This window comes from Nycticebus coucang, chromosome 5, assembly GCF_027406575.1.
Source record: "Nycticebus coucang isolate mNycCou1 chromosome 5, mNycCou1.pri, whole genome shotgun sequence".
In the NCBI taxonomy this organism is placed as follows: domain Eukaryota; kingdom Metazoa; phylum Chordata; class Mammalia; order Primates; family Lorisidae; genus Nycticebus; species Nycticebus coucang.
Window position 1 is genome coordinate 87,569,562 of NC_069784.1, and position 18,883 is coordinate 87,588,444.

At 39.1% G+C, this 18,883-nt stretch overlaps 1 protein-coding gene across 6 annotated transcripts in view; it reads right to left on the reverse strand.

The window, feature by feature from the left end:
• CDK19 (cyclin dependent kinase 19) overlaps positions 1-18,883 on the reverse strand; it is a 187,973-nt gene that overhangs the window by 53,817 nt on the left and 115,273 nt on the right. For all 6 annotated transcript variants that reach the window (XM_053591882.1, XM_053591883.1, XM_053591886.1 and 3 more), the window contains 2 exons: positions 16,362-16,472; positions 13,178-13,318 (listed from right to left, as the gene is read on the reverse strand). In XM_053591882.1, the coding sequence (XP_053447857.1) occupies positions 13,178-13,318; positions 16,362-16,472 (252 nt within the window). The remainder of the gene's footprint in view (positions 1-13,177; positions 13,319-16,361; positions 16,473-18,883) is intronic.

Below are 18,883 nucleotides of genomic sequence, written 5' to 3' on the forward strand. Positions count from 1 at the left end.
TTTGTAATTAAAATGGGTACATTTTATTGTATATAAATTCTACCTCAATAAAATTAATTTAATAAAATAGCGTGTCTGAATTGATTTCAGTTGTTTTTTTTTTTTTTTTTTTTTGTAGAGACAGAGTCTCACTTTATGGCCCTCAGTAGAGTGCGGTGGCCTCACACAGCTCACAGCAACCTCCAACTCCTGGGCTTAAGCGATTCTCCTGCCTCAGCCTCCCAAGTAGCTGGGACTACAGGTGCCCGCCACAACGCCCGGCTATTTTTTGGTTGCAGTTTGGCCAGGGCCAGGTTTGAACCCGTCACCCTTGGTATATGGGGCCGGCGCCTTACCAACTGAGCCACAGGCTGCCCTGATTTCTCAGTTTTAATCATAGGCCTCAAAGAACTGGGGCTCTTGTGTGGACTCTTAGGTTCCTAACCAGTTCCTGCCATTGCTGACTGTGAAATACATCTGAATTATGTCCTCCTAGTTGGGAAATAGCCTTTTAAATACATGTGTTTGTTAGTCTAGGCTACTAAAACTCTGTATTAAAGTCAGAGATATTAAATGAGCCCTGTTAAACCTTAAGAGTCTTTCTGTGTCACTGTGAATCAAATCATGTCCATTTTAAAGTGGCCTTCCTAGAAGCATGATTCCTAGTGTGTATCCTCTGTGTATGGAACAGATGGTGGAGCATAATACTCTAACTCAAACTGACAGATGTGCAGGACTCTGTTGAAAGCTCCAATTATTGGAAAAACTGTTAAGCCAATGGGAAAAAAAAAGAAGGAAAAAAAAAAAAACCTGTTGGGTGGTGCCTGTGGCTCAAAGGAGTGGAGCGCCAGCCCCATGTGCCAGAGGTGGCGGGTTCAAACCCAGTCCTGGTCAAAAACTGCAAAAAAAAAAAAACAAACCTGTCACAGCCCATGGTTAGAAAACACCTCACTATTACCTTTTTATATATGTAAGGTGAGTGTCATAGTATCCAGAGCAAGCTCTGTTAGTAACATCTCATCTGATCTTCACAAGGCCTCATGTAGAGGGTAGTGGCAAAAGGACAGGAGTCCTGCTCATAAATGACATCACTGCCTTCAAAGGCCTCCGGGCTGCAGACCTGCCAAGACTGCCAAGGACCCGGGTCTAAGGAAGCAGTTAGGAACCAAAGGTCACCGAAAAGAACACCAGGATGATTCTTCAGCATGGCAAGATTTGTAATTACCCAAAATCACCTAAAATTTCAGGTTAAAATATATCCAAGCCATATTTTGCTTTTTAATTGTTAGTGTTTAAAAAAAATTAGAATGATTGAGTAATATTAAAATAAGCACTACTTCCCATCCTAACTCTCTTTAAATAGAACATTAACTTAATAAATCAAATAAAAAATAAAAAATAGAATGTCATTTGACTAGCATAAAACTGTTACCTCCGAAGCCTCTCTTAGTAATATCTCATTCAAGAAGAAAGAATAAATGTAAGTTTAAAGAACTTGCTAATTTTGATCTCATTTCATCAGCTTATTTTATTTTATTTTTTTTTTAAGACAGAGTCTAACTTTGTCACCCTGGGCTTGAGTGATGTGATGTCATAGCTCACAGCAACCTCAAACTCCTGGGCTCAAGCCATCCTCTTGACTCAGCCTCCTGAGTAGCTGAGACCAAAGACCCCTGACACAATGCCCATCTATTTTTAGAGATGGGGTCTTGCTCTTGCTCAGGCTGGTCTAGAACTCCTGAGCCCAAGCAATCCACCTACCTCATTCTCCCAGAGTGCTAGGATTACAGGTGTGAGCCACTGTGCCTGGCCTTAATCAAATTATTTTAAAATTCTATATTTTTAAATATGAAGGCTTGGTAAAATATTCATAATATTTTAAGAAAAACAAGATGAAATGTAGTCTACTTTTTTTTAAACACCAAGAGGACAAACACAGCTTATGACTGTATACAAATCCCAAATCTCGCACCAGAACATGAAAACAAACTGGAATTTGTATATATAAACATTGTATATGTGTTCATGCACAGTAATCATTAAACTACATGTATATTTGTAGAATGCTAATTTAAAACATTAAATTATAAACCTTGTGTATTTATCAAATGGATGAAAAGATTAAACTTTACACATTATAATACTGCTGAATGTGTAGCTTGAGGTGTTCTGCACTTCATTTTTTTTTGTATAGACAGAGTCTCACTTTATGGCCTTCGGTAGAGTGCCGTGGCCTCACACAGCTCACAGCAACCTCCAACTCCTGGGCTTAAGCGATTCTCTTGCCTCAGCCTCCCGAGCAGCTGGGACTACAGGCGCGCGCCACAACACCTGGCTATTTTTTGGTTGCAGTTTGGCCGGGGCCGGGTTTGAACCCGCCACCCTCGGCATATGGGGCCGGTGCCTTACCGACCGAGCCACAGGCGCCGTCCTCTGATCTGCACTTCTTACAAGGCCACTGAAGTTACCTATTTCTACCTAATATATTTGCTACTGGTGATGAAGACAGATAATATCACTTGTAGAGACCTATTTTTGTATAATGGTAGAAGTTTTGAATTTTATGGGGTATTTTGTCAAGTACTGAAATAAAAATGACTTCACCATTTTCACCACAAAAAACAAAACAAAACAAAAAAAAACCACCAAGAGGCATATTTCACGTATTCATGCTAGGACTCTACTTTGTAAAGCAGAAGGGGATGGGAAGGATATCAGATGAAAGGAATTCTGGGAAAAAAAGAGGTTAAAAGAAAGAGCATCTTTGCATTACTAATGGAATCAAAAAAGAATGCATAGAAGCTTCTACAGAAGGGAAGTTAGGAGGAATTCAAGCACTCCTGAGCTAAATCTGGGAGTCAATAACCATATAAATATCATCCCCATTTTATAAATAAATAAAAGATCAAGGGTAGTGCCTGTGGCTCAGTGAGTAGGGCGCCGGCCCCATATACCGAGGGTGGCAGGTTCGAACCCAGCCCTGGCCAAACTGCAAGAAAAAAATAGCCGGGCATTGTGACAGGTGCCTGTAGTCCCAGCTACTTGGAAGGCTGAGGCAAGAGAATCGCCTAAGCCCAGGAGTTGGAGGATGCTGTGAGCTGTGATGCCACAGCCTCTACTGAGGGCGATAAAGTGAGACTGTCTCTAAAAAAAGAAAAAAAAAAAAAGATCAAGATCAGCTGTCTTGGAAGTAATTTTTCTAAGCGTAATATTAGCTATCAAGAATAAGTTCTCAAAGCTTCCATAGCACAAGAACTAAGTTAAGGCTAAAACTCGAAAACAATATTGAAATGCCTGTGAAATGCTGGCATGAGGGCTAAAGGTTTATTTGAGGCATAACACATTTGCCTTATTGGGCTATTTAGCGGAGACAAATTAAAGACCTGCTGTATCTCCTTGTCAGACAATGGATGAAGAGATGCCTTGCAGCGCGCAGATTTCTCCAACCACTTACTTTAATCAAACTTTAGGAAGATTAAGAGTACAGAATTCTTCCTCCAGCTGAGTGAAAACAGAGGGCAGTCTTTGACTTTCGTATCCACCCTACTGGACTTTCAAAGAGTGATGTCTTTAATACTCTCTTTAGCTAACGGTCTTTTTCCTGCTTCAGCAGGGTGTCTTTTCACTGCCTCTCAGCTAGCTGTTACAACTCAGCAGAATTCCCCACCTTGGGAAATAATGTTTTTGTCATTACTTAAATTTTTCTTTGCATTTTTGCTTCTGCTTTACACAAATTTAGAAATAAGAAAGTACTAATATTAATGTTAAGCATAGGTGTCAGAGTGCATAAAAAGATGGAAATCTCCAGGTATGTTCAAAGTGACGAATTCTAGACCTCAATTGAACCTACCCTCTGAACTAAGTCGATTAAACTTTTGGTTCAATAAATAGAAAGGAGGGGGAAAAGGGGGGAGAGAAGAGATAAGGGGAAAATTAAGGAACATATTCTGAATTCTGAAAATAAGTCACTGAAAAATGTTTCCAAAATTTAAGAGATATTTAGTATATTACCATATTTTTTACCATTTTAGAAATCCAACCCCATCACTTCTGCACATTTTATACGTGGAAAAATTATATATAAAGGAAGGGGACTTTCAGAATTTTCTTTATTGTATTTCCACTAAATAAAAAGGAAACAGTAAGATCAAAGTATCATTTCATTAAAAACAAAAAAGTTTTTTAGAGACAAGATTTCACTATGTTGCACAGGCTAGACTTGAACTCCTAAGGCTCAACGGAGCCTCTCACCTCAGCATCCCAAGTAGCTAGGCTACAGGTATGCACCACTATGCCCAGCTGACATCATTTTCTTTAATCAACTGAAATTATACCTGATTCAAAGTATTGGAAAGGGTTTTAGTATTACTATTCTGGCAGATCTTTTTTTTTTTTTTTTGTAGAGACAGTCTCACTTTATCGCCCTCAGTAGAGTGCCATAGTGTCACAGCTCACAGCAACCTCCAACTCCTGGGCTGAGGCGATTCTCTTGCCTCAGCCTCCCAAGTAGCTGGGACTACAGGTGCCTGCCACAACACCCAGCTTTTTTTTTGTTGTTGCAGTTTGGCAGGGGCCGGGTTTGAACCCGCCGCCCTCGGTATATGGGGCCGGCACCGCCCTATTCTAGCAGATCTTAATAGTATACACAAGTCTTTAAGTCTGTGACAGAAATGACTTTTTGACAATCCAAAAATGTTTAATAGATGCTAATAACAAAACCTAAAAGATTACTGGATAAAAAAATTATTTTTTCTTTCAACTGGATCTCACAAAATTTCCATCTTTATAGATCACATAGTTATTTATGTCTATAGACTGCAAATTCACCTACTAATATAAAAAAATAATTATTACTCAAAATCCAAGTTATAGTTTTGAAATGAAACCTCTATAAACATCTTAAAAAAGATACAGCTAGGGTCAGGGTCTTGGAGTTTTTCATTCAAATACTTTATTCAGTAAAGACCCAGTGCTTACTGTGTGCCAGGTACTGGGATATAATAGTGGAAAGAGATGTTGTAATTGATAGTACAATTTATGCCAGTGATCCGTAGCAATATTCTGAAACAAAGGAGCCATAAATCCACTTAATAATATTATCATTTACCCAGCAATTCTCTGTCTTTGCTAAAGAGTAATGTAAAATTGTCAGATGCTTTGCTGAATTGAACTCAAGTAACTTAAATGAATACAAACAATACGCCAATGCTGAGACCACAAAACATAGTGAGATATGAACCTTGCTCTCAAGAAGCTCATAATTTTAAATAAGAGATAAACAATGTCCTGGCATTCCTCCAATCTACCAGAATAGTAATCTCATAAAAGTGAGTCATCCTATATTTCATCTTCTTACTCTTAGTTACATCCTGCTGCAAAATTAAAATACATCTTTTCTCTTAGTGTTTACAAGTTCCAAATATTTGTAGACTTATGTCTCTACTTCATTATCTCTCAGCCAAGATGAATATATTCAGCACTCTTTCCCCTTTCCTTTTAAAGCAATTACTCGATTTTTTTTTTTTTTTTTTGAGACAGTCTCAAGCTGTTGCCCTAGGTAGAGTGCCATGGCATCACAGCTCACAGCAACCTCAAACTCTTGGGCTCAAGCGATTCTCTTGTCTCAGCCTCTGAAGTAGCTGGGACTACAGGCGCCCGCCGCAACGCCTACTTATTTTTAGACATGAGATCTCACTCTGGCTCAGGCTGGTCTCGAACCTGTGAGCTCAGGCAATCCACCCGCCTCAGCCTCCCAGAGTCCTGGGGTTACAAGCATGAGCCACTGTGCCTGGCTTCAATTCATCAATTTAAACTCTCTATTTCTGTATTAAATTCTAGGATCCAAAAGATATAATTAAAATATTCTTCCAGATATAAAGTCAATCATAATGAAAAACACCAATCTTTTTGATGATGTAAAACTTCTGTGTGTGCTGTCCCAAACAATGGCTCCTATTATACTACAAATTTATATTTACTCTCTAACACCTTTCATTGTACGGATTTTCCAGGTTTCTCAATAAAATAAAAATTTGGTGAGCATTCTGAAACAGCTGGGACTAACAAATAGTATAAAGCCAGATTTCTTAAAGCAATAGGAAATAAAGCATTAAAAAAAAAAAATAGTCATTGACTAAAATAGCAATTCTATTCTGTTTTTTTTTTTTTTTGGAGACAGAATCTCACTATGTCACCCTGGGTAGATTGCTGTGGCGTCACAGCTCACAGCAACCTCAAACTCTTGGGCTCAAACGAGTCTCTTGCCTCAGCCTCCCAAGTAGCTGGGACTACAGGCATCTGCCACAATGCCTGGCTATTTTTGTTGTTGTTGTAATAATTGTCATTATTGTTTAGCAGGCCCTCGTTGGGTTTGAACCCGCCAGTCCTGGTGCATGTGACTCGCGTCCTAGCCGCTGAGCTATAGGCACTAAGCCAGCAATTCTACGCTTAAATTCACAAAAAATAATTGTTCAGGCTTGGCTCGGTGGCTCATGCCTGTAATCTAGCACTCTGGGAGAATGAGGTGGGCGGATTGCTTGAGGTTAGGAATTCGAGACCAGCATGAAGAAGACCAAGACCCTGTTTCTACTAAAAATAGAAAAATTAGCCAGGCAAGGTGGCAGGTACCTGTAGTCCCAGATACTGGGTTGGCTGAGGCAAGAGGATCACTTGAGCCCAGAAGTCTGAGGTTGCAATGCACTAAGATGATGCCAGTGGACTCCAAAGAGGGCAACAAAGTGAGACTCCGTCTCAAAAAGAAAAAAGAAATAATAATTTTTTACATAAAAAAATAGTAATTTTTTAAATGTCTCCATCCTCCTCCTTTTGACACCATATTCATATATGGTATATTTATATTTCTGTATCTACTACAGAATATAATGTAAACATACAGGCTTGGTGCTTGTAGCTCAGTGGTTAGGGTGCCGGCCACATACACCAGAGCTGGCGGGTTCAAACTCGGCCCAGGCTTGCCAAACAACAACGACAACTACACAACAAAAAAATAGCCAGGCGTTGTGGCAGGTGCCTCTAGTCCCAGCTACTTGGGAGGCTGAGGCAAGAGAATCGCTTAAGCCCAAGAATTTGAGGTTGCCATGAGCTGTGACACCACAGCACTCTACCAAGGGCAACATAGTGAAACTCTGTCTCTAAATACATAAAGTAAACATATAGCTTAAATCTTCTACTCCTAAAAGTACTTTGGTAAAACCATGACAATATAGTACAGACATAAAGAGTCATGATCAGTTAAAACAATTAGGAGGCTATATTCCTATTGATTCAAAGTTTCAAATCTCATTAGAGTTACTTAAGGAGTGGAGACATTTGGTAAATGTGTGGGCAAATCATAAACAAATGCTATAACAGGTTAGAAACACACTCAGAATACATTTTCAATATTGTGGTCATGTTATGGACAAAGCAATAATAATCAGTGGTGGTTTCTTTAGTGGGAGGGGAAAGCTTTATTTTGTTCACAGACTTTCAGGACTTCAGCAAACAAAAAGATCCCCAAAATCTCAAGCATGATATTGAGGGACTGTCTCAATCAGGCTCTCACACATGTGTTTTTAGTTTTACTTCATGCTACCCCAATTAAGGTTGTCCATATTTCAGCCAGCCAGACCACATCCTTTTTGAGACAATCCAAGCGCTTTCTAACCTCAAAATTTTTACATGCAACATTCCTTTAAGACTGAGTGCTATGGCTCACGCCTGTAACCCTAACATTCTCAGAGGCCAAGGTGGGTGGATTCCCTGAGCTCATGAGTTCAAGACCAGCCTGAGTGATACAAGACCCCATCTCTACTAAAAACAGAAAAAGAAAAACTAGCCGGGTGTAGTGCAGGAGCATGTAGTCCGGGGTGGCGCCTGTGGCTCAAAGGGGTAGGGCGCTGGCCCCATATGCCAGAGGTGGTGGGTTCATACCCAGCCCTGGCCAAAAACCTGCAAAAGAAAAAAAAAAAAAAAAGGAGCCTGTAGTCCCAGCTACTCAGAGGCTAAGGCAAGAGGATCACTTGAACACAAGAGTTTATGGTTTTGGATGGTGCCTGTGGCTCAGTGGGTAGGGCACCGGCCCCATATACCGAGGGTAGTGGGTTTGAACCCAGCCCCGGCAAAACTGCAACAAAGAAATAGCCGGGCGTTGTGGCGGGCGCCTATAGTCCCAGCTACTCAGGAGACTGAGGCAAGAGAATGGCTTAAGCCCAGGAGTTGGAGGTTGCTGTGAGCTGGGACGCCACGGACTCTACTGAGGGCAATAAAGTGAGACTCTGTCTCTTAAAAAACAAATGAACAAACAAACAAAAAAAGAGTTTGTGGTTGCTGTGAGCTATGACACCACAGTACTCAACCCCAGGGTGACTACATGCAACTCTGTCTCAAAAAAAACAAAAAAAAAGCCAACAAAAACCACCCTAAAACGACAGTCCCTTAAGTTACCTTCATCCCATAAATCTCTTATTTAAAGTCTACTCATCATTCAAAGTCAAGCTTAAATGCCACCTGCTCTCTGATGCTTTCCTTTAATCCCGCCTCAGAACCTCTTCTGACCTTCACTAGCATTTGGTCTGTAGCACTCACATAGCTACAATCACACTCTCTCTTATCTACCATACAGTATCATTGTTTGTGAGTGTGACAGATTTCTTCTCTCAGACTATAAGCTCCTTGAGAGAAGGTCTTCCATGCAGTCGTATCTGTACTGCCCTTATCCTTCAGTGCTTTATACATACAAGAAGATACTAGCTGGGCATGGTGGCTCACACCTGTAATCCTAGCACTCTGGGAGACAGAGGTGGGTGGATAGCTCGAGCTCACAAGTTCAGTCTGAGCAAAAGCGAGACCCTATCTCTACTAAAAGTAGAAAAAAATCTTGAGGCAAGAAGATTGCTTCAGCCCCAGAGTTGGAGGTTGCTGTGAGTTACGATGCCATAGTACTCTACTCAGGGTGGCAGCTTAAGACTCTGACTCAAAAAAAAAAAAAAAAAGAAAAGAAAAAGAAAAAAGTAAATTTTCAATGAGGACAGTATGTTCAAAATACTTGATCCAAAAAAATGCAATGATCAAAATCCTCACTGATACTCCTTCATGGAGGAAATATTTCCTCAGCACCTCTTGTGTAAAGGGGTAATCATATGCAAAAAGCAGCAGACGCTGCTCTTTTCAGGAAGTTTACAGGCAGGTGATCCAAGACATCTACAAACAATTACTATACCACTAACACATAAACAGCCATGAGAAAAGTGAAGATGAAACACAGGAGGAACCAACAACAAGAAGAGATTATTTCCACATAGAAATGGATGTGAGGGTAAGTTTTAACATTTCTGCTTGACCCTGAAAGACAGGTAGTATTTGAATACCTAGTTAAGAGAAGGAAACTAAAGGTTGCGGCAAACAAAAAGATCCCCAAATCACCCTAGGTGTATGTGGCCGGCACCCTTGCTGACTGAGGAAATCTGAGGACACAGGAACAATTAATAGTTCAGTAGTAAAGAGTATGTGAAAGGAATAGAGAAAAAAAAATTTTTTTTTTTTTTTTTTTTGGTTGCAGTTTTTGGCTGGGGCCAGGATGAACCCATCACCTCCAGTATATGGGGCCAACACCCTACTCCTAAAGCCACAGGCACTGCCAGAAGAGAGAAAAATTTTAAAAGCAGTTGGGGCTACATCTGATAAGAACCTTGGAAGCCATAGAAGGAACTAGAGCTATAGTCTGTAAGTAATGAGGAACTACAGAGGGTGGCAAAAACTGTATACGTATTTTAAGAAAGGAAAAAGTTATCAAAATAATAAAAATATATACTGATAATATTTGTTATCTTATATAGTTTCTTATATCTCTGGTAATTGCAAAAGTGAAATCTGACTTGAGTATTACACTTTTAACACTATTTTTTCCTTTCTTAAAATGTTACAGGTTTTTGACACCTTCTGTATTTCAGTTCTTGGCTGGGTGCAGTGGCTCATGCCTGTAATCCTAGCACTTTGGCAGCCAAGGTGGGAGGATTGCTTGAGCCCAAGAGTTCCAAGACCAGCCTGGGCAAAAACAGAAAAAGTGAGGCAAGGTGGCACAGGCCTGTAGTCCCAACTGAGGCAAGAAGATCACTTGAATCCAGGAATTGGAGGCCGCCATGAGCTACCATGACACTATTGCACTTTACCCTGGATAGCAGAGGGAGACCTTGTCTCAAAAAATAAAAAATAAAAAAATGAAGAAAAAAACAATTCAAAGTTCTTGAACAGGAGCTGAGTAGTCAAAGGTCTAAAGTATACTGGAAAAGAGAGAGACTGCTGACCGGGAGACAAGAGGCTAGCACCATTAATAGGCTAGCAGCATTAATATAAAGAGATAATAAGGGCCTGAACTAGAGAGAAGGGAGAAAGGGAGGAAGAACAAAAGATAAGGAGGGAAAGGCAGGAAAGAAGGGAAAATAGATGAATGAAGGAAATATTTTATATAAAATACTGAAAGAAATTGGCAAGTTCTGGATGTGAAATGCAAAAAAAAAGACCTACAAAGAGGTAGTAGCAAGTTTGGATGGGAAAAAACTAAGTCCTGGTCATACTGAGTTTTAGTATCATTGGACACTCAGGTGACAGTATCATGAGTAAAATGTGTTAAACTATGCTGTTTAGAACAAAATATACAATTTTGTGAACAACAGATAGGAGCTCAATTAATTAATCCACAATAAAAGACGCTGATCAACGATTCAAACAAGATTATAACCTCAAAAATATAACTTGCATAGGTTAAAAAATGCATAGCAGATTAAAAGCCCATTTATGTATGTAGTCTTCTCATAATAAGAACTTCATGTACACAAGAATTATTTTTTTTTTTTTGAGACAGAGGCTTAAGCTGTCGCTCTGGTAGAGAGCTGTGATGTCACAGCTCACAGCAACCTCCAACTCTTGGGCTTAAGTGATTCTCTCGTCTCAGCCTCCCAAGTAGCTGGGACTACAGGTGCCTGCCACAACGCCCAGCAATTTTTTTTTTTTTTTTTTTGGTTGCAGTTGTCATTGTTGCTTAGCAGGTTTGGGCCAGGTTCAAACCCACTACCCTAGGTGTGTGTATGTGGCCGGCGTCCTTGGTGACTGAGCTACAGGTGCTGCCTGGGGTTTCCTTCTTTCTTTTTTTTTTTTTTTTTTGAGGCAGAGTCTCACTATGCTGCCCTTGGTAGAAGGACGTGGCCTCACAGCAACCTCAAACTCTTGGGCTTACGCAATTCTCTTACCTAAGCCTCTGAGGTAGCTGGAGCTACAGGAGCCTGCCACAATGCCCAGCTATTTTTTGGTTGCAATTGTCATTGTTGTTCAGCAGGCCCAGGCCGTGCTTGAACCTGCCAGCCTCAGTGTATGTGGCCGGTGCCCTACTCACTGAGCTACAGGTGATGCCTAAAATGACACCAATTTTTTTTTATTATTTTTTATTTGTTTATTTATTTATTTATTTGAGACAGAGTCTCAAGCTGTTGCCCTGGGTAAAGTGCCATAGTATCACAACTACAGCAACCTCAAATTCTTGAGCTTAAGCGATCCTCTTGTCCCAGCTTCCCAAGTAGCTGGGGCCACAAGAATCATTTTAAAACATGCTGCCTTACAGCTGATAGTAAAGTAGATAGGCAGAAGTCTTTTTCTTTCTTTTTTTTTTTTTTTATTAAATCATAGCCTTGTACATTGATATGATCATGGGGCATCATACACTAGCTTCATAGACCGTTTGACACATTTTCATCACAATGGTTAACATAGCCTTCCTGGCATTTTCTTAGTTATTGTGCTAAGACATTTACATTCCACATTTACTAAATTTCACATATACCCTTGTAAGATGCACCGCAGGTGTAATCCCACCAATCCCCCTCCCTCCTATTCTTAGGTTGTAACTCGGTTATAGCTTTCATGTGAAAGCGATAGGCAGAAGTCTTGAAGAACTGCAAGTAGTTAATAATTAAAAGTGAAATGTTTTTGTTAAAATGGTAAATGTATCTTTTGTGGTCACTGTGATTCGGCCTCGATTTAATTATAATGCCACAGCAAGAGATGATCAAACCACATCACTAGGCCCAAATGACAAGGAACCAAGGGATACTAACTACATCTCTTTATGTATCCATTTTTTCTTTAATAAACACTTCTCCTCAGTTAATAAAATGGACTCTACCTAGATGTATCCCTCCCACATCCCTAGAATTCACAAAAGCTTAAGAAAAAAATGGTCATGAAATCACTTTGGGAATGGGAGGCACAAAATAAAACTTCCAACGATAAACTGAAGAGAAGGGTGGCTCCTGTGGCTCAGTGAGTAGGGCGCCGGCCCCATATACCAAGGGTGGCGGGTTCAAACCTGACCTGGGCCAAACTGCAACAAAAAAATAGCCGGGCGTTGTAGTGGCCGCGTGTAGTCCCAGCTACTCGGGAGGCTGAGGCAAGAGAATCACCTAAGCCCAAGAGCTGGAGGTTGCTGTGAGCTGTGACACCACAGCACTCTACCAAGGGTGACAAGGTGAGACTATCTCTCAAAAAAAAAAAAGATAAACTGAAGACAAAATGAGGATTACACTATTCTAAAACCAAACAAAAATATTTCAGTGACATAAACTAAAATGACAATATGAAGATGAATATCTAGCTTATAATATGATACTAGTAAATGGTTGTTACATGTACACTGAATAAAAAATTGAAATCAAATATTTGAATTGTGGCTACTTTGCCTAATAAGTATATTCCATTTATCATTTATTCATTTATTTATTGTTAGTGCTAATAAAAAAAAATCCTTTTTAGCAGATGCTATGTCAATATTTCAGTTTAAATGTTAAGGGGGAAAAAATAAGAACCCAGTCTTTAATTATGTTTTTATTAAAGATGAACAATAACATAAAGAACAAAGTGAGTTGAAATGTATTTTTCACATGCAATTTCTCCACTAAAATTATGCAGTAATCATTTGCTTAAAATCACACTGACATTTTACAGCCATACAGAAAGAATTATATATACATCAAATGTTAATATGGTAGTCTTTTGATTGTAGATTCGTGGGTGACTTTCATTGCTTCTTTTTTGCTTATGTGTATTTTCAAAATTTTCTATAATTTATGTTTTATTATAATTATGCCAAGAAAAAAGATATTTTTAAAAAAAGGAAAACACCATATCAATGAATATAAAAAATACTTACCAAGTCTCTGTGAAGCACCCAATTTGCATGGAGGTAATGGATACCATCGAGAATCTGGTAAAGTAAGGATTTAACCATAGATCTTGGCAACTGCATGGGTTTTTTATTTGCTTTCGAAGCACGGTGAAACTTAATAATATGCTAAAAATCAAAATAAAAAATACTATCATAATATAATCTTTACTAGTATCTATGCCCATAAAATACAATCAAAGCTGTAATAAATGCTCTATATTTTAAAATTACTTATGAATAGCTAATAAAAATAATTTGAATAATAAGGTCAACTAAAAGAGCAATCTATTTTGGAGGTAAATATAATCATGTCAACGTGAGGTCAAATGACTAGATTTATTGAAATCATTAAGATTTTCTTTCTTTTTTCTTTCTTTTTTTTTTTTTTGAAACAGAGTCTCACCATGTCACCCTGGGTAGAGTGCCATGGCATCACAGTTCACAGCAACCTCAAACTCTTGAGCTTAACCATTAAGATTTTCATTAAAAAGAACCAAAAGGAAAGAAGGGTTGATGTTTAAATAACTGCTTAAGAATAGTGTTAGTCATATTCTCTACTGACAGAAGGGAAGAGTTAAAAAAGCACTCAGTACATTTGGGCAACTTCATTGACTACATGCATACTTCAATTATTGGGCAAGTTCCACCTTCTTCTGGCACAGAATGAATTAGGATAGAGTCCTAGGAGTTCATATTAAATAAGAAATCACTAAAAAGGAGGAAGGAAAGAAAAATGAAAATTCAATCCCATTGAAATAAATACAAATAGATCATCATATTCAAATTTTTTCATCCACACAGTATACTGTGGGTTATTATAACGTAATGAAAGGGAAGAAATGCTACCTGTCCCCCACCTTCACCCCCTGCTGCCATCTCTGCCTCCACCCCACCCTCTGCCAAGATGGACACTGAGGGCCATTCAAAATCCTATTCAAACAATACTGGTGAAATCAACACTATTCCATTAACTTTAAAATGACCAAAAGGTATGTAAAATTATTGAGCTACTTACACAGTTTTCCTATTTTCTGTCAATTGCTCAATAATCATGTGATTTTAAGAAATAAAAGAAAATTAAAGTTTGTACAACAGCAGCAATTACCACAAGAAAAATAATGGGGGCCATATATATAACTTTCAACTTCTTAATAGCCATATTAAAAAAAAAAAGGTACAATTAATGTTGCACCATATCGAACAGTACAGTTCTACAGGACCCGAGTAGTCGAGCAGTCTAATGCACTACATCTTTCATCATACCCTGATGTTCAAAGTGAAGTACATACATTATCAAGTAAACCTGGGTAGACACATAGGAGAATATAAAAAAATGGAGAAATACAATTTTTATGAATTGCCATGAAAAAAATTGAGAGGAACACCCTAAAGGTTCTCATCAATATCTACTGTAACAGCAAGAACTCTGAAAATTCCTTTAATATCTGAGTCTGTTAAGGTTATTCTTAAACAGATATATAATTTATATAGATGATATACTATACCATATAGAATCAAAATTTAATAATCCATAATTTTTAATTATTGCCAAATTTGAATTTTTTTTACTTTTAGCAGTTCCTTAGATAAATGCTTAAATGTCCTCATTCCTAATTTTAGGAACTAGAATTTTTGTTTTTATCATGTATTTATAAAGCATCCTTAAAATTTTCACAGTCACACATATACTTCTTTTAAAAACTTATTAATTATTACGGGCATATATATACTTCTATCTGGTGGAGCTACTTTTAAATAGCAAAATGTTGCAGGAGGTTGACCTTAATTAGAGAAACTATTTACAAGTATATAGTTGGTTAAATTTGAACTACAATTAGTATCACAAAAGAAAGTAATTTTCACTACACATATTAGTAAACTGACACTAATTACCTGCATAAATCTCCCACTCATTAACATTTTCTGAGGTGGAGCACAGTGGCTCACACCTGTAATTCTGGCACTCTGGGAGGTCAAGGCAGGAGGATCCCTTGAGCTCAGGAGTTCAAGAGCAGCCTGAGCAAGAGGGAGACTCTATCTACTAAAAATAGAAAGGATAGTCAGGTGTCATGGTGAGCACTCAGGAGGCTGAGGCAAGAGGATCACTTGAGCCCAAGTGAAGTTTGAAGTTGCTGTAAGTGCGGCTAATGCCGCGGTACTCTAGCCTGGGTGACAGAGTGAGAGATTCTGTCTCAAAAAAAAAAAACACAAATTCTGAAGTGAAATTTTTGAATATTATAAATACCATATCCTCAGTAAAATGTTAATTTACTACACAAATTCTTTATTTTTATTTTTTTTTTGAGACAGAGTCTCACTATGTTGCCCTCAGTAGAGTGCTGTAGCATCACAGCTCACAGCAACCTCAAACTCTTGGGCTTAGCCGATTCTCTTGCCTCAGCCTCCCAAGTAACTGGGACTACAGGTGCCTGCAACAACACCCAGCTATTTTTTCTGTTGCAGTTGTCATTGTTATTTAGCTGGCCCAGGGCAGGTTTGAACCCACCAGCTTCGGTATATGTGGCTGGTGCCGTAACCACTGTGCTATGGATGCCGAGCCACACAAATTCTTTAAATTCAACATTTACATTTATTATATTTATTTTGTTTTTTTAATTTTTTCTTTATTTTTGAGACAGAGTCTCACTTTGTCGCCTTCAGTAGAGTGCCATGGTGTCACAGCTCACAGCAACCTCAAACTCTTGGGCTCAAGCAATGCTCTTGCTTCAGCCTCCCAAGTAGCTGGGACTACAGGTGCCCACCACAAGACCCGGCTATTTTTTAGAGATGAGGTCGCACTCTGGCTCAGGTTGGTCTCAAAGCTGTGAGCTCAGGCAATCCACTTGCCTTGTCCTCCTTGAGTGCTAGGATTACAGGCATGAGCCACCATGCCCAGCCTATTTTGGTTTCTTTTTTTTTTTTTTTTTTTTTGGCCGGGGCTGGGTTTGAACCCACCACCTCTGGCATATGGGACCGGCACCCTACTCCTTGAACCACAGGTGCCGCCCCCTATTTTGGTTTCTTTAACAGCCTAAAATAGGATATATTTATTTTTAACTATAGTCATCAGAGCAATCTTTCCTTTCTATGCATAGCAATATGTATGATATACGTATATGCACCATACCTATACAAAATACTCCTAAAAATACAGCAAGTTTACACTTACCCACAAGTCATGTTCTGCATAATCAAACAGCAGCCACACCTTCCTGTCGCTGTGAGAAAGGAATACCTTCTGCAACGCGATCACATTAGGGTGCTTCAATTCTCGTAAAAGCTACATGCAAGAGAAAGAGCAGGTCACTACAGTCTGTTAGCAAGGACACGAGAGTGATGGATTTCTTATAAAGATTTCAAAATGAAATTTTGGAAAATTTAGAAATTCTAGGTCAACAAAATGAAAGAAAAAAATACCACCCAAATACCACTACTCAGAGATAATCTCTACCAACATCTTAGTGCGTATCTTTCCGATCCTTTTTCTACGTGTATGTATGTGTTTTTAAAACAGGACCAATTTAGGCGGCGCCTGTGGCTCAAAGGGGTAGGGCACCAGCCCCATATGCTGGAGGTGGCAGGTTCAAACCCAGACCCGGCCAAAAACCGCAAAAAAAATAAAAAACAAAAAATAAAACAGGACCAATTTAAATGGTAAAGTGGTAAACAAAAGTAGTATCATATCAGTAAAGAATTAATTATACTTTGGTACATGCCTACTTTTTCACTGGAGGAACAGTTCCTTGAGAGGCAGGGATCATGTATTGATAATGGTTGTGTCCATCCCAGCACAGTATTGGTGCTCAGTAACTATTCGACAAAAGAAGGAAAGGTAGCTGTCTTTCCTTATGGGTATCCATGCCTGGAGTGTGTGGTTGAGGTTTTATTTGAATTGAGTATAAGGAAATGACTCTCATACCCCATGATAAAAATTGGAATTGAGAAGAGGTCCTGTAAATAGGGAAAAAAGAAATAGGCCTTCACAAAGTATAAGCTTCAAGGGGGACTCTGACAACATGGAAGAAAGACAGACCAGATCAGCATTTGGCACCAAACACAGTGGCTTGATAAAATATTTAACAACAGTGACATTAACTGGTCAAGGTGAAAGCCTTATAAATATGCCTGCCCCAGGCTGTCCTTACCAGGGTTCAGATTTACGAGGTAGAAACATACTCAATCTGATAAATACTTTGAATACCTTTTAAAATATAAAGCTCTGTGGAAGATACAGAAAGGGAAAAGGAAGAAAACATCTACTGAATACTTTATATGGTGTATGTAAGATGATTATATGCAAAATGTTTTTCTCTCGTTTAATTCTTTTAACAGTCCAATAATGCACACAGAACCCAAAGTTCAGTGTGATAAAAATAACTTGACCCATGTCAAACAGCTGGATTGACTTAAATAGATCTGCCTTATTCCAAAGCACATGCTTTTTCCACTACAGCTAAAGTCCTTGTCTTCAATTCCCATAACATAGCAGGGAACAGAGACTTAAAAATAGATCAATGAGGCAGAGAAAAATAAACTGCTTACTCATTCCAATAACTTTATTTATTTATTTACTTATTTTTTGAGACAGAATCTCACTCTTGTCTCCCTGGGTAGAATGCCATGGCATCATCATAGCTTACAGCTACCTCAAACTCTTGGACTCAAGAGATCCTCTTGCCTTAGCCCTCTGAGTAGCTGGGACTACAAGTGCACGTGACCACAACGCCTGGCTATTTTTTCTATTTTTAGTAGAGATAGGATCTTGCTCTTGCTCAGGTTGGTCTTGAACTCTTGAGCTCAAGCAATATACCCACCTCAGCCTCCCAGATTCCAGGTGTGAGCCACTATACCCTGGCCAGTCTAGTAACTTTAAATGAATAAAGTTTACCTTGAGTGCCTGTGCTGGAATCATGTGAAAATCATCTGAACTCCATCTCTGGAATTTTTATACACTACTTTCCAGTTGCCCACTTTTTTGTTATTTTCAATTATAGATTTCCTCATTCTCAAGTCTCTCGTTTTGACTCCGTACCTCAGTTCTTTCTGTTCACCTACACCGTGACAACTTTGCCTTAAAGTACTCTTCCAGCTATAAGTTAATTGGACGTGATTCCAGGATATGACTCCCTGGATTCTGCTCCCAACCCATATGCCCTGCAACACAGCTAAGAAGTTAAGAGCTAGGATGGCTGGGCTGCCCCCAGCTCACCTTCCACTTTTCACAGCCTGCTTCTGGGATCTCTATCTTCTATTGGATCTAGGAGGAAAAGGAGGGGCTGGAAGGGAAATGACCAGGGAAGACGTAAGAGCCTTGATCCTTTTGGTGGGGAGAGAGATTAGGCCATGCTCAACCATCAGCTGCTATCTCGGTTGTTCCTAAGAAATATGAAGCAGCTCTGCTTCTTGCTTTAGATGGAAGTATGTGATGTAATATTCTCACTAATGATGGAATCACAGAAAGTTGCATTTTGGGGGGGATATCGAGCTATAGCTAGAACTGCTGCTTTGTACATTTTAGACTTTCTGACCGTGAGGGAGTATTTATTCTTAATGACCCCATTGCCAGTACCAGTTCTTGGAGCCTAGTAAGAAAGGCCTCATCCCAGACACAATGACTTGTTAGTACTGATGAACTCCTTAGTATTGCTGACAATTTGCAACAACTGATGACTCCTTAGTATTGATGAACTT